At 40.1% G+C, this 24,001-nt stretch overlaps 1 protein-coding gene across 5 annotated transcripts in view; it reads right to left on the bottom strand.

Annotated features, from left to right (window-relative positions):
• PRR14L (proline rich 14 like) overlaps positions 1 to 24,001 on the bottom strand; it is a 101,765-nt gene that overhangs the window by 43,816 nt on the left and 33,948 nt on the right. For 3 of the 5 annotated variants that reach the window (XM_075534652.1, XM_075534653.1, XM_075534656.1), the window contains 4 exons: positions 8,450 to 13,571; positions 5,997 to 6,068; positions 5,077 to 5,248; positions 4,489 to 4,595 (listed from right to left, as the gene is read on the bottom strand). In XM_075534652.1, coding sequence (XP_075390767.1) covers positions 4,489 to 4,595; positions 5,077 to 5,248; positions 5,997 to 6,068; positions 8,450 to 13,571 — 5,473 coding nt within the window. Of the gene's footprint in view, positions 1 to 4,488; positions 4,596 to 5,076; positions 5,249 to 5,996; positions 6,069 to 8,449; positions 13,572 to 13,826; positions 13,905 to 17,416; positions 17,484 to 24,001 lie in introns of all 5 variants that reach the window. The other 2 variants (XM_075534654.1, XM_075534655.1) reach the window with 2 other exon arrangements.

The following is a 24,001-nucleotide window of genomic DNA, read 5'->3' as shown; positions in this document are numbered from 1 at the left end:
AATACTGGGTGATTTTTTTCTACATTGAACACAGATTGTTTTTACCTTGTGGTACAAGGTAAAATCTGGAGGAATGAAATAAAGTTGTTAATACAAACTCTAGACTAGTGGGCTTCATACTAATATACCAAATGACTTTCTAAGGAAAGGGTTTTAGGTAAACTAGCATCTGACTTTCAATTTCCAAAAACTGCTGTCTCTGAGTAGTGGCCTAAACCCTCCTCCTGGAGTTTTCATTCTCACAGATTCTATCAGAACAGCTCCAATTCATCCTGAATTCTACTTGGATCTATCAATCAAGCCAGTGATCTTCTAAGCCCTTTGTGATGATTAATGCCATCACTGTAAATCTAGTCATTCTCATTTTGCATATAGTTTTGTTAACAGAAAAGTGTGGCTTTAGAAGAGAGCATTTTTACTGGTGTTAGATTTTGTGATTTCAAATATGAATCCTACGTCATTTTACTAAATGTAGTTAGAAAAATCCCCCTTACAAAATGCTGTTAGCTTAAAGTCCTCTATTAAATGTTGTCTCTATAGTTTTCATAACTCACTACATTGCTCAAAAGCAGATCGGTTGCACGTAGATGTCACCTGAAAAGTGCCACATAATGTTGAAAGCCTTCGCTTATTTACCTTACTGTTCGTGACTAAAAGCCAGGCTAGTTAGTAAAGACATCTGGAGACTGGCTCAAGGCTTAAAGAGCCACAAGGTTCTATTTGCTTGCCAAGGGTCAACAGTTGCCTCTGGTGGTGACCCTGAAACCCGAGTTCCTGTAAAACATCGATATTTGCCTGCCCAAAGTGCAAATTCCCAAGATACAGGTATAAATCTGCCCATGTTTCCTAATTTCAAACAGGACACCCCAAAACCGTCTGTTTTGCACTGCTGGGATCTTTCACTGCTATCCCTTCTGAATCAAGCCTTTCCTTCCTCTGACTTAGAGTGGCCCAACTAGCTACACCACTTCAGGGTGAAATGTCTGTATTTCAGGTGGCAGATAGGTGAGATGGAACTGTCAGACCGATTTTGTCTGGTTCCTCCCATAATTTTTTCCCCTCCCATAATTATCATTAAATAACGTCTACTTAAGAGTGAAGTCCTGCAATAAAAAGTTTCAAACACTAAAATATAGCTAATTCGTGTATTAAACTGAATGCAGCATTTGCAACTGCTGAATTAAAACAATGTAGTGTTAAACTAAGGCTGCTCTCAATTCTTAGTAACATGAAGTCTTTAAATCCACAGCAAACAATTTTAAGCAATTTCCTTTAGCTAAGATATGAACTTTTATTAATTCATATAATGTAATTTTTTATTTAATTACAGTAAATTCTCAACTTATTTTATGCTATTATTTCTACCCTATTAATGACAAATTATATGATGAGCTGTCCACGACAGTTAACTTGTAGTAATACCTTCTTCTTCTACATTAAATATAACAGCAATCATGAGGTTTAAGTAAACTGATTTCTGAATTTTATACATTTTAAATTTTCCCTAAAAGTTTAATAACAGAATTTCAATGATGCATGCATATACACTTATCATGCTACATACATATCACACTCACTTCATAATTTCACCTATACATTTTATCACTCTATTGTAAATTAAGCAATGTGAAATAGCTTTAGGTTGACTTAGTAGTTTATTATTATAACAGAAGTTCTTATTATTTGTACATGTTTTTAATTTTGATTTTTAAGACTTATAGAAAGCTACCATAGAAGATGGTTTCCAAGATTTATGTCTAAGTGGTTTCTATAATTTCCCTCAAAATGAAAACTAACACAATTGGAAAGTAAAGTCAGACCTTTTCTGGTAGCAAGTAAAAATAATTTGGCCTATAGACTTAAATAAAGATTATTTGCCAGTGAGTTATATATAAAATATTTCCATAAATTTAATGCAGCAAACCTGCAATATCAAGGTTTTCATAAATGTATATTTTACATAAAAGTGAATTCTACTAAATATACAAGCCAACAGATTTATTGAAATGCTTACTTTTCAACCTTTCAGCATATCAAATGAAATATCTTTATGTGAAAGACTGACATACCAAGCAAAGTCAAAATTGTTGTTAAAAAATCTTTATTAAACAAAATATCAAAATGTGAAGTTATCATGTTTCCATATATATATCATCTATGTAAGTCTATTCACAGCTAAAGGCAGAGTTTCCATCTCACTAATTCTTCCTTGAATTGGTTGCTGATCAGTACTGTCAGGTTAGTTCCAACCCATTGATGACCCTTTGTTTAACAGAAAGAACCACCACCTGGTCCTGCGCCCATCCTCACAACTGTTCTTATGTTTGAGCCCTTAGTTGCAGCCACTGTGTCCGTCCATCTCATTGAAGGCCTTGGTATTTTATGCTGCCCACCCCCCACCCCACTTTACCAAGCATGTTGCCCCCTTCTCTGAGCAATTCTATTTACATCACATCAAAATGGCAATTGACATCTCTCAGGGACCCAATCTGTATTCTTTGAATTGGGGAAACAAAAACGAAATCTAAAAGGGTAAGATCAAGTTGTAAGACAGAAGGGGTATGGTTTTCCAAAGAAATCCTTGTAGGACACCTTTAACTGTCCACAAAGAATGATGATAGAGCCCACCATAATGGAAAATAATTCTGTGAAACTTTATTCTCACCAATGTCACTTTCTTTTTCTCCCCAGAAACATTTTATTGGAATTAATACAGACATCATATCGTTCAATCACCTCAAGCAGTATCATATAATTGCGACCACAATCAGGGTTTTTTTGGTCACCAATACCACTCTCATGTTCTTAAAACATTTTTTTTAATAAGGCTCTGAGATTTATCTTCCGTTTTTAAGAAAAGTTTAGCAGTCATGTGACCCATTGGGAATTCCAAGATGCAGTTGCCATAAAATTGAGCTGACTTCTATGCCTTAAATATAAGTTGGTCCAGCAGATTCCCTTGAAAACAACTGTTTAAATTGAACCTTTTTTTAAGGCATCCAAAGGAGGCTAAGACCAGTGTGTTACTAAGAGAATTTACCTGCACACATTCCATTGACTGTAGAAAATATGTTTAGCCACATTTGTATACTTGTTTTTTTACTTGCTCTTGTACATCTATCGGCATCTGACATTCATTTGCACAACTTTTTGGTGCACTTCCCAAACACGGTCACTTTAAGTGCTACTAACACCAGGGTACCATAAGGGTTTCTCAAGGCGAATGCTTTTCCATCCTTTACCCTCAGAGAAATTAGGTGATAGATCCTGAAATGTAACTTGATGGGGCATTCTGTGAATTTTGGGGCATATAACTTTGGGGAAAAAAATGGAAGAACTGAATAATACTGCTATATTCTATTAAAACCCTTTCAATTCCAATTTATTCCTATAAACCAGGTCTTTCAAGTTACACATCGGCACACGTGTAGGAAGGAATACAGCTGACCCTGACTCCGAGCTCCTTTTATGTACCGTCCCACCTTTGATAGTGACATAATTGTAATTATCTTTTGAAGAGACTTATGATAGATGAACAAAAACACAATTACAAGATAGAATACACCGTATTAGAAAAATCCATGTGGGAAAAGTAAAACATCAACCACCACCATCATCATCACCACCAAAATTAACTAGTTCTTTGCATCTCTGCGCTGCGTGGACACACATTAATGGATCTGGTATACATTTTTTTTATCAACTGAATTGTAGAGCAATCTTAAGTTTGGGGAAATTTTTATTTGCATTTTACACATAGGCTTATGAAGCTCATAAAGGTTAAATAATTTACTCAGGGTTTCTTAATAGACTATCATTAGGGTTCATCTAAACTATGAGAACTAAAGGATGGATCAAAGTGTAGAGCCATTTAAAATGTTCATTTTATGGTGTGTCTATGTAGCAGATACATAAAACCGCAAAGCTGGAATAGTCACACCACATACAAAATTTAATCATCTTTTTTTTCTTTCTACTTCACATTATTGTTAGCAATTCCTTATGTCATAAAAAAAATCACTGATAATTCAGTTTTTAATAGCTATAAGATAGACCATAAAGCAGATCTGGAATTTTCCCAGAAAACTAGAATTCTCTCTCTAATGGCATTTAGAGCCTTCCCCAATTTTGTGCGCATAATGTTGGGACCTTGGGCAGAGGAATTATGTAAAAACTGACCTAACGTTGAGCCTCGGTATCTTCACCTCCACATGGGGGTAATAGTACTTACCTTACAACACTGTTGGAGGCTGCATTAAGATTACACATGCAAAGGGACAGCACAAAACCAGGCACATAAATAGTGCAGGAAAATTTACGGATAAATTTACATATACTTGTACATAAATCTGTTAGCCACATTAGCAATTATTTCTTTGAGATAACTTCGTAGATGTGAAATAAATGATTCTAAATATAAGCCCATTATCTTTAGCCCAACTATTTTCCATAAAAGTGAAATTAGTTTGTATGAGAGAAGGAGCTCACCTTTTGGGTCGAGGTAGCCCCATGGGGGTAAGATTAGGATCTGGTTTAGGAATGGTTTTCCGGATGCGAATCTGTGACACTTTCTTTGGCCTCTTCTCTGGCTCAGCCTATTTTGAAGGGTTAACAAGAAGATTTCCAAGTTATAAGACATTATGAATATGTAAAGTCACCTTCCTTGACACTCAAAGCAACTTCTGAGTTCACAGATGATCCAATTAAGTAAAATAAGATAGTTCCCCACCCTCCTGCTAATTGTGTTTTCAGCAACTGTGCAGATAATGAGATTATCAATGGGAAAGTCTACAATTGTTGGAGATGCAGACGTTGCAAATTAAAAATATGATTTCATTCACCTCAATGCCTAAAGCAGCTTTCTGATCCAATTATCTATACAGAGTTATGACACTCATGAAGAAAGAAGGATATGAAGCATTATGTAGTGGAAGAGATCCTGAGTACCTTTAGTGGCCAAGCAGAAACATCTCTTGCTTGGAAATCTCCAGTACTCAGCTTAACAGCGGGTTTGTGCCTATCAAAGACAGCTTCAGTACAACAGCCACATCCCCCCCTCCTACATTGCACAGTTACCTCTTTCTGTTCTGGAGGACTGCTCTGGGGTCGGGGGCACACTGCTGTCATACCATCCAGCTCATCGAATCCAGGGACCTGGAACTCAGAGGCTGAAAGCAGCAGATTGCTGACAGCTGTCTCTGTTACCACGCAAGGCTTTGGTACCAAGGCAGAGAATGAAGGCTCTAGCCTAGCACCATGGAGAGAAAGACAGAAGATATATATATGAGATATGTCCATTTACTGTCTGGTTCCTTTAGCTTCTTTCTACATCCAGCCTGAGATTAAGGAATGGAATTCCTAGTCATTCTGCTTTATATTCACTTCTGGAGATAGCCTGAGTTTGCATGTGTAAAAATTTGTAAAATTCTTTACATATAAAACATCGAGCTCTCTCTCTCTCTCACACTCTCACTCTCTCACTCTCTCTCTCTCTCTCTCTCTCTCATTCCTTGATCATCAGACCAAGGAACACCTCCATTTGCAAGCTACATCACCTGTGGGACACCTAAAAAAAAAAAAATCAAAAAAATATTGTCAACTCCTTTTACAATTTTATAAGAATAAGACAGTTTTTATTTAGGAGGGGGGATCCAACATTTTGTGAACAGAACAAATGAACACTGCTCCAAGAATGTGTCAATCCCATTTAGAAATGCAGCTAATGACCAATATGCAAGGGACCTTCTGGAGGAACTTCTAGATCAATGTGTGGATGGATATTTTGACTTTAAAAAAAATCATATTGATGACATAGCTTACATGCTACCTGTAATGAACACATAGGAAACTTAGAGATGTTTACCTTAGAGATGTGGACGTTTTGAAGGAGGACAAGAGGTCAGTGTTGTGCCATCTCTGACCCACACTACCTACTCTCCCTCTCACGCATAAACATTTGACAAGCCTGTATGTGCCAAGCACTATAGGAGACTTACCTTATTGGGCTGTGTCTGGTGGTACATGCAGCTTCTATGCCTGGAAGAGGCACATATGGTAACAGGGTGTGGCTGAGGTAAATCAAAAGTATGAAAGCAAAAAGTTAGCTGCAATATAACAATGGGAAAGGAGGCTTTGATGGCCACTGGGGGTACTTAGCACCTGACACTTAATTAGAAAGAACCCTAAGATAGGAAATTACAGCCCAGAAAGATAAAAACCTCCCAGACATGAAAATTATATGCCCAACAATGGAATATGAAGTCATACTAACAATAAATTGCTTTTTTATTTAAATGGAGGCGGGGGGGGGTAGAGATAGGGAGAGTAACATGAGAAAGGAAGTGAACAGGAATGATTTTGAACCTTGTCCTTTCAATTGAGTGAATCTATTAAGGGATTTAAAAATATATATCGTATATATTATAAGCCAACCTGAATATCAGCTGAGGCACCTATTTCACCACTAAAAACATGCTGAAAAACCTAGCTTATACACGAGTATGTATGGTCATTTAAAAATAAAACATACTGCTCAGCTCTATATTACATAATTGTATTAAAATAAAACTTGCCAATTTCTATAGCCTTATAAATATTGCAGCGAAAACTTTAAATTAAAAGAAAAGAAAGAAAAGGTGCACCTTGCAATTGCTCTCAGGGTTGGTTCCCTAATAATTAAACTGTGGTTTTAAAACTAAATTCTGGAGTGCTATTGTGCCTTTTCTGTTGTTGAAGGGGGCCATCAGCCGTACCACCTTACACTCCCAGCCCTTGGGCAGCTTGAGCTTGGGGATCTTTGAGGAGTCGAAGTCCAGCCCGTGGTATTTGTTCGAAACTTTTTGCTCCGACATCTTGGCCTCTTTCTGCGCTCACAAGCCTTGTGCCTTTGAAAGTAACACCTTCATCAATTTCTACTGATCCTGAAACAGTATAGGTTTAACTAAAAAGACATTATAATCTATTTCCTCTAAAATATGATGTTTAATGACTAGAAGAAGAATAGCTCATTTTGAGATGTAGAATAATGCTCTATGTCAGTGGCAGAATTCCCTGAAGAGTACTGAGAAACGAGAGAGGGGCAAAATGAATCCTGAAGAGGAAAGTGACTGAGTCAGGAATGAAGAGACACTGGTTGTAGCTATAACTCAACTCAAAGAGGAGCCAGTTGATTAGCGGGGAAAACATGCAGGTGCCTTGTCTTATCTTCTATATAAAAAGCATGTGTCACTTTCTGGCATTATCCAATTTACCATTTGAGAAAATACTCCATAGTGTGTTTTTAAAAAGAGCACATTTTCTAAACTCTAAGACCAGACAATGATGCTATAGCACCTTTAGTCAGTGAGAACCAATGACTATCATGTTCTGTCTTTCCATCTGAGAGGTAATGAGAACAGAATCATTATTTAAAACAATGACTTATTCTAAGGCATTTTTATGGCTGGGTTATATGAAGTGATTAATTTCCTAGTGACTATAAGGCTAATCACTGTAGCACCGATTCTTTTTTCAATTGTAATTAGCAAATCTATAGGCTATGCATTGTTCTCCAACATTCCTTTCATTGATTTTTGCCAAAATGTTCAGGGAACTATAGTAGTAGCTTTTTATTGTCAGAATTACTCTACTGCGTAAGAGAGTGCAAGGTCTCACCTGGGCTATTTGAAATTCTGATGTTGTTTAATTTGTATATAGCAGCAATAGGAAATAGAATTTAAAAATTTTTTAAATGTTGTCTATCTAATGAATAGCAGCATTTATCTATGATGTCCAACACTTTTTCTTCTTACATGTTTAAGAAGGAGGTAGTAGGGTATTGGTGAAATTATTCTCAGTGGCCATATGACAACTCCTTACCAGTTCACTTCGATGTTTGTAAATCCTGAACCTATAGTAAGTAAATATCAATGTTTGATGACTTTGTAATTTGAAAAACAAACAAACAAATGCAGAGATTCAACTAGATTTCGTGATACCTACATAATTCAATCATTTATTAATAAGTATTCATTCTGCATTTTTTATAAGCTGAACACCGAGCTAGGTGCTACCTTGTTCACACCTTGTAAATAAGATATAGTTAAGAACCATTATTTTTCACTCTTCACAGAGTCTTAGAGCTTGCACTGGGTGTCCGTGCTTTGCTAAGTGGAGGCAACACAAGATCCAGGACTCAAAAGATTTGGTGGTTTGAAGAAGAATAGAAATAAAAGAATGGTATAAACACAGGAGTAGATACTGCAAGAAAATCAAAGAGATTTACATTTATACTTAAGAACCAATGCTGCATTTTCCCAGCACACAGAGATGTGGCAAGGTAAAAAGAAAATAGACATATGAAGGGACTCCATATAACCTCGCATTTCTAGGTCTGCTTAATCCCCTTCTCTTCTCCAAAGTGACAGGCTACAGACACAAGACTTTTGCAAAGATGAGGGGACCGATTTACCTGCTTGCAGGGCCCAGACTTGGCTGCCACTTGCTGTAATTAGAATGAAGAGCAGAGATTTCCAGGGGGCAGGCAGAAGGGCCATGCTGGCTCCAAATGGACAGCACCCTGCCCACCGAGTAGGGCAGGGAACAGAAGACTTTGTCTGCGATGGCTGCAGGAGACCTTAACCCCTTCAAGCCCTGTGTAAACTGTGACATGAAGAACCTTTGTATGGTAGGCATGTGGCTGGAGAAGTTCCGTTTTTTTGTCCAGATCCGGTAACCTCCAGGGGAACAAAGTGCTAACAGTGTATGAAGGCCGAAGACTGAGAAACCTGCTCTGGTCTGGACAATGGCAGTGCCACTAGAGTCCTGGAGAGGAGCTGGAGGGGCCTGGGAGCAGGCCTGACTCTGGAGGCCAGGGTCTTCCCTGAATGTGGCCGTCCCAGAACCACCATGGGAGAAGAAGAAAGAGAAGGTCCACTTGGGAGGTTGAGATGGGCACCTGGGGGCCTCTACTAAGGCAAGCCTTGTTGGAGCACAGTGCTCAGGGAAAGTCCTGGAGGCCTCGGCCACGCAATCCGAACCTGAGTTCACATGAAAGTATATTGGAAGGATTTCTGCACCACCCAACAGGGACGGCATCTTGTCGCTCAAATCTATGAAGCTCATTTTGATGGCTTCAAGAGAGTAAAGTGCCATAGGCTTACTGTTAGGCTTCTTGTCCCATCTATTAGCTGCCATATATGGATTCAACTGCATTGTATTATATGAAAATCCATCCAGGAACCTTTTATATCGTAGCCGCTTGTAGCTTTTAGCCACTGGAAGTAGTTCAGAGGAACAATGCCAATATCTCACTTTCTGGGTTTTCGTGGCTGGGACCAGTTTACGGGCAAGGATGGACAGCTTGCTTAGTAAGGCTGATTCTTTGGTAGGCTTCCTGAAGTTCAGGCTCCTCAAGAGATGGCAGCGAGTAGCCGTCTGCTTTGGTATGTGGTTAATTAAGCTCCTGGACATTACTGTTTCAGATAATTGTGCAGGTGCAGACCTAGCACATGAGCTGAGCAGTCTGGGCTCTTTTGGGATGGTTTCTGAGGAACTCTTTAAAAAGGCAGAGTTTCTGGTTTTATTTATTTTTCTTGCCACTTTGACTTGATCCTGACAAGAAACTATTTTACATGATCGATGGGGCTGCTTCTTTATGGGAAATGCTCCTTTCCGCTGTGAAGTGTTCCCAAAGGCACCAGGTATCACATCATATCCAACAGGATGGGGGTCTTGTGCTTTATGGGAGGTGCCAGGAAGGCAAGAGCCTGCAGACATCTCGATCTTGCTCAATGGACAAACCACGCTTTCCGCCTTTGGGTCTTTCAACGTCTGAGACCATGCAGCAGTGTTGGCTCTGGTCATCTTTGCTACAGGCATTTCTTTCATCGGCGTGGACTCGCCTGTGTAATCCTTAGGTGGGCTCTTATTGTGCACTTTATTAGACAGCCTATTAGATGATGGGCACTGTTCGGCAATGGCATGTGTTTCTGTGTGATGCACACATTCCTCTTTTTGCAGCTGCTTGTCTGAAACCTTCTGGCTGTGCTGTTCTTCAGCATCACCCAGCATTCTGTTGCATTTAAAGTAGCTATGAGAAATCTGGCTTATATTATCTCTAGCTATCATCCCTTCCGATGGATCCCCCACAGTTTTATGTCCCATTGGCTGACACTTAATTTTCTCCTTTTTCACTTTAGCTTCTGTTTCCAATGTTAAAGGCAAGTGTCTATCAGAAGGGTGACAAACTTGTGACATACCCTTTTTCACACTGATGTGTATATTGGCACCTTCACAAGGTCGACTCATATCCCTTGATGGTCTTTCTTTCTTCTCAGACAAGAATGTGTGGTCTTTTACATTTTTATCAAGGATTTCACCATCGTTTGGTTTCACAAGATGTTTGGGGTCTGTTTTCCCACCTGGATTATTTACATTACTTTCAGAAACTTCTTGGGAAGACAGAGAGGAAGGCATTCTATGAATGGAGCACAGATTCCCTTGGGGGGTAGAGGTCTCATCGTGGCATCTAGAATACATCAAATCCTTCGAAGAAATTCCAGAGGAATTTTCTTTGTCAAACACAGAATTAATTTCCAGTATTGATCCTTTGTCCATGACTTGCGTTTCTTCCAGAGATGCTTCTTTAACTTTCTCTTCAGGATGAATACAATTTAAAGACACATTTACTCTATCCAATACCCCTGTATTTGGCTCATGGGCATAAGAGTCTATACATAATTTCATTTCACAACCTTTAAAAGATATGCATACTTTCTCTTCACATGATTTTGTTATTTCAAGAGAGTCCACCGTAGACGAGGTAGTACAGTGGGAATCTGAATTCTGCTCAAGCTTTCTTGTATGTGCAACATTCAGCTCTCCTCGCTGAGACAAAGTACATCTTGAGGTTTTACTTAATGCTGGTTTATCTTGCCTTGCACTGTTGTCAAGTTTAACAGCTGCCTTTCCACCCAGCACGCCTTCTGCAGGCTTATTAATAAAGTCTTTGTAGACCGTGTCTACCATGCTCTCTGTGGAGTCTTTACAACCGGGGTTATGTTCAAAGTCACCTTTAGAGCCAACGTGCTGTGGAGTACTAGAAGAGGGCGAGCTATTTTTGTGTGAACGTGCCATCAGATCCTTTGGAGTGTGGCTTCCATGTCTGTTAGGCTCTGTGATGGTCTCTCTCTGCTCACTCTCCTGAATATTCTTAGCTGGTTTCCCTTCCTTTCCCCATGCATGTGCTCTGCTTTGGCTGCTCTGGCAGTCAAGGACTTCATCTTCCTTCTGGCCTGGAGTTTCTTCTGGTTGTGTCAAGCTTTTAAAACCGGAGAATAGATTAGGGGACTGGTCCAACAATTTTTCGGCACTTGGAATGTTTACAGATTGCTTGAGTCCTTGTGAAACACAATCAGAAATGCTATGTTTACGAAAGATAGCCGAATTGGGGGGTCTCTGCCTCTTTCCTTCTGTTACTTCCTCGTGGTGTTTGATGTAACTGGTTGCACAAATGGTTTTGATTAGGGCTCCATTATTTAATGTGCCTACTGTAATTTCCTTTCCGATTTTGTCTTCCTGAATGTCACCTTTAGCTTCTCGCTCTTCCAGTTCCCTTTCCTCTGTGTAACTCGCTTTATGAGCACTACTTCCCATGGAATTCTCTGGCTCCTTCACTTGGGAGTGATGAACACTGGGCTGAAGTGCATTTTCACATTTTGTTATCAAAGAACCTTCGGCATTCAGGACGATTTTGCTGGACTCCAAAGTAGGGCAAGTGGAACACATGGCCGCCTCTGACACATTTCCACTTGCACAGCCACTGCTGTTTTTCTCCTGAGATTGAACGTTTTGGCATTCCATGACCAAGACCTCTTTCAGGAAGACAGTCACTTCTTTCTTCTTCTTCTTCGAGAGAAGCCTGGAATTCCTTCCTGCATTAGTCATTCTTTTTTTCCTTTCTTGGTTTCCTGGTTTCCTGTTGAAGTTGGAATTGTTTGAAGAGGCACCACAGGTTCTGTCACCTGGTGGAGAGATGTCTTGCATTCTAGTCTGAATGGGAACAGTTTGGGTGTCAGTGATGGCATCTGCTCGGTCCTCTAATGGACGGAGATGGGTCTGATAGAAATCCTCACTCATTGCTCTAGGAACCTCTTTGCTTTTATTTAGTATGCAGTCAGCTGGCAGCTTCACATGGTCTCCAGAACTAAGGGTCACTTGTTGATTTAATACACATTCGCTTTCTGAGCTTACAGCTAGTTCATCAGTACAGGAAAGTCCATTCACTGTGCAAGCATGGCTCTGCTCATCTAACTGTGGACTACCCTCGGAGGTCTGAGCACTTTTTTCTGACTCAGGTCTGTTATCCAAATCTAGGAGTGTTGGTAACTGAATAGTATCATTCTTGACTTTTGATAGCTCATTTATAGGACTTAACTGGTTCACAAGGGATTTTCTTTTAAAGTGAAATTCACTACACAATGTTTCATTTAACTGGGTGCTGCTGTCCAGATTCTGCTGGATATTGACTAAAGAGTTCATGTCTTTACTATCACGCTTTCCACTTAACATTTCAGGATCTATAGTGGTTGGCTGCTCTGGCTCTTCATAGTGTTTGCCCGGATGGCTAATATTAGCAAAAGTTTCTCTCTGGTCCTCATGGTCTGTCAAGCTTCCTTCAATGTCTGAAGTGGTTCTCAAGTCACTTTCCTTTAAAGTTCCTTCTGTGGCTTCAGTGAGAGAGTTGACCATTGAAGAACTAGAGCTTTCTTTACGGACACTGCCTTGAATGTGATAGTTATCGATGTTTTCTTTTGGGGGCTCAACAGTCTCTTTTTCATTAGAACAATGACCTCTAGCAGCCTCCTCTGGTTGCTTAGGGCTAGTAAGAGAGCATAGCTCCGCGTCACTCCTGGAGCTCAGCAGCGGTTCTTCACGCTCCTTGCTGGCGGCCCCGGTGGTGCTGCGATCGCCCTGACTAAAATGAGAAGGGTGAGTCTTTTTAGCAGAGCCCTTCGTCAGGCTCTCATTTTCTGAATCAAAGTCTTCCAGGGGTATTGTTCTAGATTCCAGAGCAGATGAGAGTGATGTCAAATATGAAACTTTAGAACCTTCTTTCAAGGGCTCGCCAACTACACTGCCCATGGCCGTGGGGCTTTCGCGGGTAGAACTTCGTCTGTCACTATGGTGGTCAAGAATCTGCTGGTGATTGTCATCTGCTTCACAGTCATGGTTTAATTTATACAACTTTTCTTTCCCATGGTCTGCTTTGGAAATGGCACTGGTCTCTGGCAATGACAATGAAGAACGAGGTTTTAATTCTTCACATTCTTCTTCTTTAGAAGTTGCTTCTGTTAATCGAGGGTCCACAGAGGTTAAAGAATCGAGGGGAACTACCGTGCTGGTTTCTGAAACTCCACCACTGGTCATGATTTTGTTTGCTTCTGGGTATTTGCTGCACCCAGCTGTGAGACCTTCACTCTCATTGCCATGCTTGTCTCCTTCATTATCATCCTTCTTAGTCTCCTTGACCTTCATACCTTGCACTTTTTCCATGGGTTTTAGCAGAGTTTTAGTTGTAATCTGTACATTTCCTAGTGCACAAGAGAAATAAACCAAAATCAGTATGCACAGTATAAGAAAATAATTTGCTCTATCGCTTCAAAAACTTAATCATGCAACCAACAGCATCAGCAGCAAAAACAACACAAAAAGAGAACTGCAGAGTTAGTGTGCTTTAATCCTTGGCTGTGCTCTTTGCTGCAAAATATGACAGAGGGCCAAAAACAGCACTGGAAGCAAACAGGTAATCGTAAGCAAACGCCATTCTCTAAATGTTACTTACTTACCATTCATAAATAAATGCTGGGCAATTAAATACAACTTGGAGACCCGTGCCTAACTCCAAGTCATAGGGCGCTTCCATGCTAAAATAGAGTAGAATTGCAATACAGCAGGTTATATTATTAGATGACGATTATTATTTGAACTTATGTACGTCACAAGTAACTTGATGAAAAATAATTACAGTTACATCTGATTATTGTCTTGAACCCAATTAGCTACCTGCAATAATCATAATACTGGTCATAATCTAAAATTGTCATTGAGCTTAAATATTAAGTATAAAGGGGCTTCACATATTCTTTTTTCAGTTTTAAATAAGTCTGAAAATCTCCGTAAGAAAGTATTATAAAACCCAACTAAGGCTCCCTTCTCTTCTCTGGTGCTGTCTATGGAGGAAGCAGCCATCTCCCACCAGCATCAAGGCTGCCCTCAGACCCCTAGTAAAGCCTAACACTGTCAAAAAGAGGATCAAGAAGTTCATCTGGCACCAATCCAACCACTAAGCCAAGATTAAGTGCAACTGGTGCCAAGCTCAGAGGCACCGACAACAGATCCTGATGCCCAACATTGGTTACGGGGCAACAAGAAAACCAAGCACATGCTGCCCAGTGGCTTCTACAAGTTCATGGTCCACGACGTCAAGGAGCTGGAAATGCTGCTGATGTGAAACAAGTCTTACTGTGTAGAGAATGTTCACAACGTTTCCTCCAAGAATCGCAAAGCCATCGTAGAAAGAGCAGCCCAACTGGCCATCAGAGTCACAGAAAATGAATAGATGGCCCATTTGCGAGTTTTATTTGCACTAAATAAAACCATAAATAAAAACAAAAAACCAACTAAACCAAATAAAAATGCAATTGATAAAGGGGTTTTTCTGTACAGCTTCTCTAAAATTCTAGGCATACATACAGTATAAAGAGGTTCATCTCTGCAATAATAAAGCATTTCCACTCTTTCTCCCTTTTCTGGAACTGCTCTACTCTGCACTTCAGAGGTCACCAAAAGTTGGAATCAACTCACCAATGACTAATAAGTATGTAACAGGATATCTGAACTAAACAGATAAGCTATCAAAAAATAACTGGTACCAATTTCTTTATACTTCATCCATTATGAAAGCACAAATTTTTATGAGACGATTGCTTCCCACAATAGAATCACTTTCATATCTTAAGGAATGATGGAATCTTAAGAGCGGATGAATTTTAAAAAAAAAACAAACAAAGTTTCACGTGATCTTGTAAACTTTTAAGCCCTCAAAATAATTATTTCAGAGCTCGGTGAGCCTCGCCCACAACTTGGAGAGCTGGAGCGGGAGTGCAACAGGGGAGCCTAAAGGACGCCCTCAAACTGAGTGTGCTGCCCATTGGAATCACCTGGGGGCGCTTTTTAAAAGTCCGATGCCTGGGCCGCAGGACGTGCCTCTTGAATAGGAATCTTGGTGGTCGAAATCGAATTGAATTGAAATGCCAGACCCTAGGAATCAGTACTTTCTTTTTTAATTCCCCAGTTGATTCCTGTGTGCGCCCAATTTGCAAACCCTTGCTCCAAGGCACGACTGCTGCTGTGTGCAAGTTCCTAAGCTTCGCTCTGTGCTTGTGACAAGGAGATTGCCAGTTCGTTCAACGTAGGCACGCCCTGAGCAAGACCTGAGCATGGACACCGTGAAGCAGCCCTACTCCGCCCTATCCGGTCCCTATGAGCCAGTGGCATTGGGCTTGGGCTGTACATGGGTATTTATTTACTGGGTGTTCTGGAAGAACAGGTGAGGAACCTTGAGAAAGAAAGGGAGTTGTAACCACAAGTTTCCTGAGGGTGACAAATCTGGTGGCTCCTTTTCCTACAAGACCTTTGATCGTACTTCTGATGGGCCTTTCTCTTAAACTTTAAGTACTCTTTTCTCTACGCTCTCTATCCACCAGTGACGACCATACTGTACTGTCTGTGTATATAACGGACATGGCTGACACAGTAACCACGTCTGTATCTTATCAAGTGAGCCATCGCCCTCTGTCTGCCCGCCACTCTTGGTTTCAAATGTGTCCACTCTGAAGACAGCTGGACTTCTTTGATTCAGGTCATTTCATAGGCTTTACAATAAAGTCGATGGTTTTATCCAAAAAAAAATTATTTCATTGGCTCAGTCAATTACAATGGAAGCTCAACATATTGCAAATTGTTACTGTTTTTGTGGATGTTCCTGAACAACGTTGTCATGAAAATAAAAATAATTTGCAAAGTATATTATGACTTAATTTTAATTGTGCTCACTGATTTCTTTGCAAAAAATAATAGAGAAAGAAGTTTCATCAACCATGATTTAATCGGCATGCTGAGTAAATAATCCAGAAAGCTGGACTATATGGATTGGAGGAGGCTATTAACCATCTGTGATGCGCAGATGACACACCTCGCATGCTGAAAGCAAGGATTTTAATCACTTTCTGATGAAAATCAAGGACTGCAGTCTTCAGGGTGGATTGCAATTCAATATAAAGACAACCCAGGTCATGAGGTGTCGATGGGAAAAGGTATCAGAAGTTCAAAAACAAGCAAACAAATCGATGTGAAGGGGCGTGAGTGTAGTGTAGACCCCAAAACCACTAGTAAGATAATTGGACAGTCCCTCTCAGAAGGGCCACACTGAAGGGATGTAAATCCAGGGTGCGGATAGCACTGATGAAACACCTAACTATCCTCCAGTTCTTTAGTATTTCCTCCCCTTACTATTGGGGATTTTATTTGCTTTACCTCATTAATCATGTTAGATTTGCGTATGTTGATTTATATATTTAAGATTGTTTGATACATGAAAGCCAAGATAGATAACCCTTCAGAAACAGTAACAGGAATAACGGTTCCCAGAGGGTGCGGAAAGAAGGGGGGATGGGGGAAATAGGGAGCTGAGCGCATTGGAGACTGCATAATCCCAGCCGATGGGAAAGAACAGAACTGTATGTGAATGCACACACTGGAGGTGCAAAATATGGGAAAAACAAAAAAGTATTATGGGGATGGGTGGAATAAAGGGGAGCTGATATCAAGGAGTTCAAGAAGAAAGAAAATGTGTCTAAACTGATTGTGGTAGCAATTGTTCAATACTGCTTGATGTGACTGAACTATGGAATGTTATGATCTCTGTAAGAGCTCCCCATAAAAGGATATTTTAAAAAAAGAAAGAAAGCCATAATCCTCACAAATGTCCCAATAGACAACTTATGATAAATGAAAAAGACTGCAGAGAAAATAAAGGTTCTCACAACTGGTCCAATAGACAACGTCATGATAAATGGAGAAAAAACTGAAGTGGTTAAAGGTTTCATTTCACTTGGATCCACAGAAGCAGTCAAGAAATCAAACGACGCACAAGTGCTACACAGGATTGCTTAAAGTGCTGAGGAGCAAATAGGTCACATTCAGGACGAAGGTGCGTCTGACCCAGCCCAGAGTTTTTTAAATCACTTCATATGCCACGAATAAGAAGACTGCTGAACAACTGTTGCATGTGAATTACGGTGTTAAGAATACTGAGAGTACCAGAGGCTGCCAGAACAAACAAATTCCACTAGGAAGAAATACGGTCAGAATGTACCTTTGAAGTAAGGATGGAGAGAGTTCATCTCATGTGCGTTGGACATATTATCAGGAAAGATCGGTCCCTGGAAAGGACATCATGGTTGATAAAGGGTTAGTTGAAAAAAACCTAAACAAAATGGATCAACACAGTGGCTACAACACTGGGCTCACACATAGTAACAAACATAAGGGGCTGACTTGTCTGTTGTATTAGGATCATATGACTCAGAGTCTGCTTGGGGCACCTAATAACAAAGGATATAACGAAAATGAAATATAAATCAATTTAGTGATCTCATTCCCACTGGAACATTAACGCCACATGGCTAAAGGTTTTGTTTCAGTCTGGCTAGACCAGAGGATGTACATTGGTACAGATAGCAACTGGAAACACCGGGAATCCAGGACAGATGACTCCTCCAGGACCAGTGGTGAGAGTGGCGATGCCTGGAGGGTGGAGGGAATGTGGGGTAGAAAGGGGAAACCGACTACAAGAATCTACACATAGCCTCCTCCCTGGGGGGATGGACAGCAGAGAAGAGGGCAGGGGGAAACGTCGGACAGTGCAACATAACAAAATTATAATAATTTATGAATTATGAAGGGTTCATGAGGTAGGGCAGAGTGGGGAGGGAGGGAGAAAATGAGCAGTCAATATTAAGGGCTCAAGTAGAAGGCAAATGTTTTGAGAATGATGATGGCAACAAATGTACATATGTGCTTGACACAATGGATGGATGTATGCATTGTGATAAGCATTGTATGAGCCCCCAATAAAATGATTTCTTTTCAAAAGGGTTTGTTTGTTCTACTGTCTTTTGTTCAAATAATGCCTCATACATAACAGGCACTTAATCAACATCTATACAACTGATGAATAAATACATTTAGCTCATATTAACAAATATTATTATCATAATTATACATGAATAGCATGTGTTAGACAGGGCTTTTTTTGGAGGGGAGACTTCAAAGAATTACAGCAAAATATTTAAAAATTGCCATAGCACACTTATGAAAAGAGTTCTGGGAAGGTGTGATGGAAAAAAGTAAATAAATAAATATATATATATATATATATGACATGCATAGTTTTAATGTAAAATATGGTAATAATATGGCAGTGGTTTACTCAGAGCAATAGCATTGGTTCTAAAGTCAGGTGAATAGGCTGAAATACTGGCTCTCTAACATACTTAGCTCTGCGTCTGTTTCCCCCTGCGTCAAAGAGGAGGAAGTATACTTCCCTCAGTGCTATTTGGAGGACTAAACTAAATAATGAATGGAAAAGACAAGCTGGTATGGAACTTCCATATGGTACCTTCCTTGCTCTGCTTGCATTTGCTATTTTACTTAACCTAAGAATAGTTGAATGAGACACTGGATGCAGTACTTTAAAATATGGGGAGCCGTCAATGATTAAATGAATACATATACATTGGACCCCACAAGTTTGCACATGCACCAAACACTGACACAAGGAAGCCTCGGTATCCTGATACTCCACAGTATTTGGCCACATGGATCTAGCCCATTTTCCATATCATAGCAACAATTCTATCCTATTCCTAACTCTCTCAATGCAAAGACTGTAAATGGTTTTCTTATACCACTCCACTGGAAGCTCTATCAACCATCACGATAATGAAGTATATTCAACTCTATCCCAGCACCATCTTGGTGGTAGCTTTGCATTATATCTGCTTTAGGAAACTGTGAAATGCTTCATCCGTCACATTATTTAGTGTGGATTTACTCTATGAATGGCAAGACTTTTGCTCAGATTGCAAATTTTCTACTTCAATAAAAGTCTTAGGACAGTTAAAGGCAATTCACAAGTGGCAGAACAATGAGTGGAGAAAAGGGGTCCCATACAGCTTGAAATCAAATAGTTACACTGATCACTCTTTTTACTGGCATTCATTGTTCAGAATCCTGATCCAAAGGGAAAACATGCAATACAGAATTTCAAATTCCCAGAGAAGCCAAACTTTCTGGAACCATAGAGGCTGGATAAACTATTTCCACAAAATGACCTTTAAACCTTAAACCAAAAATATCCTCTGAAGTCTTAAAACCAAATGATAGGGTGTGAGGGGAAACAAACAAACAAATAAAAACAAATGATAGAAAAACAACCAGTAAAGTTAGGAGGACTTGAAATATTTGCTGATAAAAATGAAAATGTCAGTTTCAGTATGGACTTCAATTCAATTTTAAAAGAAAGTGAAAATTCTTCCAAATGGACCAGAAGACAACATGCTGATAAAGGGAGAAAAGATCAAAGTTGTCAAGAACCTCATTTTACAGAAACAGCAGTCAAGAATGAAATCATAGCAGACACATAACAAAAACACATTGTTGAGAACGAGGGGGACTGGAGCTGAGAACCAAAGCCCATCTGTGGATAGTGTATTATAATATGCCCACTGAGGGTCCATAGGAGAGGATGAGTCACGAAGGTGCAGTAAAGCATGGATGAAACACACTATACTCCTCTGGCTCCTTGAGGTGTCCTCACCCCCCACTACCATGACCCCAGAGCTGCTTCCCAGTTCAGACTAGACCAGAACATGTACACAGGTATAGAAAGGGATGGGAGCTCACGACACACAGAATCCAGGAGAGGGAATGGTGATGCCGGAAGGGGAAGGGGAAGAGGGGGAGAGGAAGGGAGAAAGGGGGAACTGATCTCAATGACTGGCACATAATCAAACAGCCCTCTACAGGGAGAAGAACAACAGAAAACATGGTGGAAGGGAGGCAGTGGTTGGTGTGAAAGATGAAAATAACAACAATGTACAATCTTTCGGGGGGAGGTATGAGGATGGAGGGGTGAGGGGGTAGAAAGAAAAAAAAAAGAGCTGGTACCAAGGGCTCAAAAGAAAGTAAATGCCTAGAAGAGAATGGGGACAACATATGTACAAACATGCCTGATTCAATTGATGTATAGATTGTGATTAAGTTATATGCGCCCCCAATAAAATTATTTTTAAAAAAAGAATCAAATCATGTATTACATTAGGCAAATCTACTGTACAAGACCTCTTTTGTTTGTTTAATCATTTTATTAGGGGCTCATGCAACTCTTAGCACAATCCATACATACATCAATAGTATAAAGCACATTTGTACATTCATTGCCCTCATCACTCTCAAAACATCTGCTCTCCACCTAAGCTCCTCATTTTTCCACTCCTTTCCCACTCCCCCATGAACCCTTAATAAGTTATAAATTTTTATTTTGTCACATCTTGCTCTGTCCGACGTCTCCCTTCACCCTCTTCTCTGTTGTCTGTCCTCCACGGAGGAGGTAACATATAGATCCTTGTAATCGGTTCCCCCATTCCAACCCACCCTCCCTTTATCCCCCAGTATCGCCACTTACACCACTGGTCCAAAAGGGATCATCCACCCTGGAGTCCCTGTGTTTCCAGTTCCTATCTGCACCAGTGTACATCCTCTGGTCTAGCCAGATTTGCAAGGTAGAATTCGGATCATGATAGTGGGAGAGGAGGAAGCATTTAGGAACTAGAGGAAAGCTGTATGTTTCATTGTTGCTACATCGCACCCTGACTGGCTCATCTCCTCCCCGAGAACCCTTCTGTAAGGGGAAGTCCAGTGACCTACAAATAGGCTTTGGGTCACCACTACGCACTCCTCCCCTTATTCACTATGATAAGATTTTTTTGTTCTGATGATGCCTGATAACTGATCCCTTTGGCACCTTGTGATCACAGAGCTGGTGTGCTTCTTCCCTGTGGACTTTGTTGCTTCTGAGCTAGATGGCCACTTTTTTACCTTCAAGCCTTTAAGACCCCAGACACTATCTCTTTTGATAGCCGGGCACCATCAGCTTTCTTCACCACATTTGCTTATTCATCCGCTTTGTCTTCAGAGGTTGTGTCAGGAAGGTGAGCATCATAGAATGGCAATTTAATAGAAGAAAGTATTCTTGCATTGAGAAAGTACTTGAGTGGCGGCCCAATGACAAGACCTCTTTTTAAGGTGAAGGGAAAAAATTTCATTTTCAGAGCTATGGTGCACCCAACTTAAGCCACAGTATTTTCAATCACCTCATCTGCATGTGAAAATTAGACAATGATTACAGAAGAATGAAGAAGAATCCCTGCATTTGAATGATGGTGTGCTAAGATTATTGACAGTCCTGACTGCCAGAAGAGCAAACAAGTCTTTCTTGAGACAATATCAGAGACTAATCTTTAAAATCTACAGAAAATATATACAACTCTTCTTGATATGACTGAATTAGTGAATTGTATGACATGTGGTTGAAGTGCCAAAGCAACGGCTTCTTTAAAAAAGGAAAAATTCAGCCCCCCCCCAAAAAAATCCAACAGGAAAAAAAACCATCAATAACTCAATAAGCAAAGGACAAATAACTAAAATCTGGGAAGAGGACATGAACAGGCAGTTTACCAGCTAGTGAACAAACATGAATAAATACTTTGATCACTAGCTATCTGAGAGCTGCAAATCAAAATGACGAGACACCATCTCACTTGAGAATTGATGGCAAAGTTAAAAACAACAACAGATTAAACGTTGGAGGGTATACAGAGGGATTGGAACTCTTGTACATTGCTGATGGGACTGTCAAACAGTGCAACTACTACGGAGAGTGGTAATGGCACGTCCTCAAACAACTGGGTATAGAAATACCATACAATCCAGCGATTGGCCACTTCATACACACGCTAAAGAAAAAGGAATATCGCATGAACAGATACACAGTTATGCTCATGAAAATCCTATTCATAACCGTGACAAAACAGACACAACCTAAAATGCCCATTGGTAGGAGAATGGATAAACTTTCGTGTATACACATACAATGGAATGCTATGTATCATTAAAAATAATTATATCCATCAGGACCAATAAAGAGAGTAGCGATACCAGGAGGGTAAGGGGAAGGTGGGGGAAGAAGAGGGGAATTGATCACAATGATCTACATATAACTCCCTCCCTGGGGGATCGATAACAGAAAAGTGGGTGAATGGAGATACCAGTCAGTGTCAGATATGACAATAATAATTTATTATCAAGGGGGCATGAGGGAGGGTACTGGAGGGAGGGGAAAAATGAGAAACTGATACCAAGGGCTCAAGTAGAAAGAAAATATTTTGAAAATGATGATGGCAACAAATGTACAAATGTGCTTGACACAATGGATGGATTGTGATAAGAGTTGTACGAGCCCCCAATAAAATGCGTAAAAAAATAAATTAAATAACACTAAAGAAGCTCAAAGACATTTTGCTGAGTTGGAAGAAGACTGAAAAGATGACAAACAATGTGCTATGGATTGAACTGTACCGCCATAAAATATATTTTGGAACTCTAGTACCTCATGTACATGTGAAAGACCAGAGAAGAATCGATGCTTTTGAATTACGTTGTTTGTGAAGATTAGTGGATTACCTTGGACTGCCAGAAGAACAAACAAGTCTGTCTTGGAGGAAGTACAGCCTGAATGCTCCTTAGAAGTAAGGATGTTGAGATTTCATCTCAAGTACCTTGGACACATTATCAGGAACAACCAGTCCATGGAGAAGGGCATCATGTTTGGTACAATGCAGGGGCAGTGAAAAAGAGGATGATCCTCAATGCTATGCTTTGACAGAGTGTCTACAACATGGGTTCAACATAGCAAGAATCGGGAGGATGGTGAGTGACTAGCCAGTGTTTCAGTCTATTGTATATGGAGCACCGATCAGCTGGAGCTGACTCCACAGCACCCACAATAACAACATACCTGTAAATATGACCCTGTTTGGAAATAGGACCTTTCTTTAGGTTAATAAAATCATAGTAGTTTAAGGAGGCTAAAACCCAATCTCTTCTGAGTTAATAGACCAGAAGAGAACCTGTCTACAGCAGAAATACCATGAGTGAAAGATTTTAATGAACAAAAATTTATATTCCACCAGTGTAAAACGCACTGGTTTTAGGAAAAGTCTCTCTTCTCAGCAAAGTCCTTGTTTCTTTTCCGCTTTCATTCTTAGGTTCCTTGGTAATCACGTGGTGTGCATTTTCCCATCTGTTTTGTGCTTGCTTCCTTAATTTGGTATTTTATATCTCAAAAGAGATTGATTAAGGAGCCCTGGTAACCCAGGGAGTTAAATACTGGGTTGCTAACCACAATAAAGTCAGCAATTCAACCTCCCAAGCTATTCTGAAGGAGAAAGAGGAGGCTGTCTGCTCCCATAAAGATTGTGTCATGGACAATCACTGAAGACATAATGGGTGTGTAAACAAATGTAGTAAAGAAAGCTGATGGTACCCGGCTATTAAAAGATATAGCATCTGGGGTCTTTAAAGACTTGAAGATAAACAAACAAGTGGCCATCTAGCTGAGAAACAACAAAGCCCACATGAAGAAGCACAGCAGCCTGTGCAATCATGAAGTATTGATGGGATCAGGTATCAGGCATCAAAGACCCAGAACAAAAAAATCATACCAATGTGACTGAGGGGGGAGTGTACAGTGGACACACAAAGCCCATCTGTAGACAATTGGTCATTCCCTTACAGAAGGTCACAAGGAAGAGACCAGCTAGTCAGGGTGCAGTATAGC

This window comes from Tenrec ecaudatus, chromosome 16 (genome assembly GCF_050624435.1).
Source record: "Tenrec ecaudatus isolate mTenEca1 chromosome 16, mTenEca1.hap1, whole genome shotgun sequence".
Taxonomy (NCBI): Eukaryota; Metazoa; Chordata; class Mammalia; order Afrosoricida; family Tenrecidae; genus Tenrec; species Tenrec ecaudatus.
Note: the sequence above shows the minus strand (reverse complement) of the source record. Positions and strands in the feature narration are given on the sequence as shown.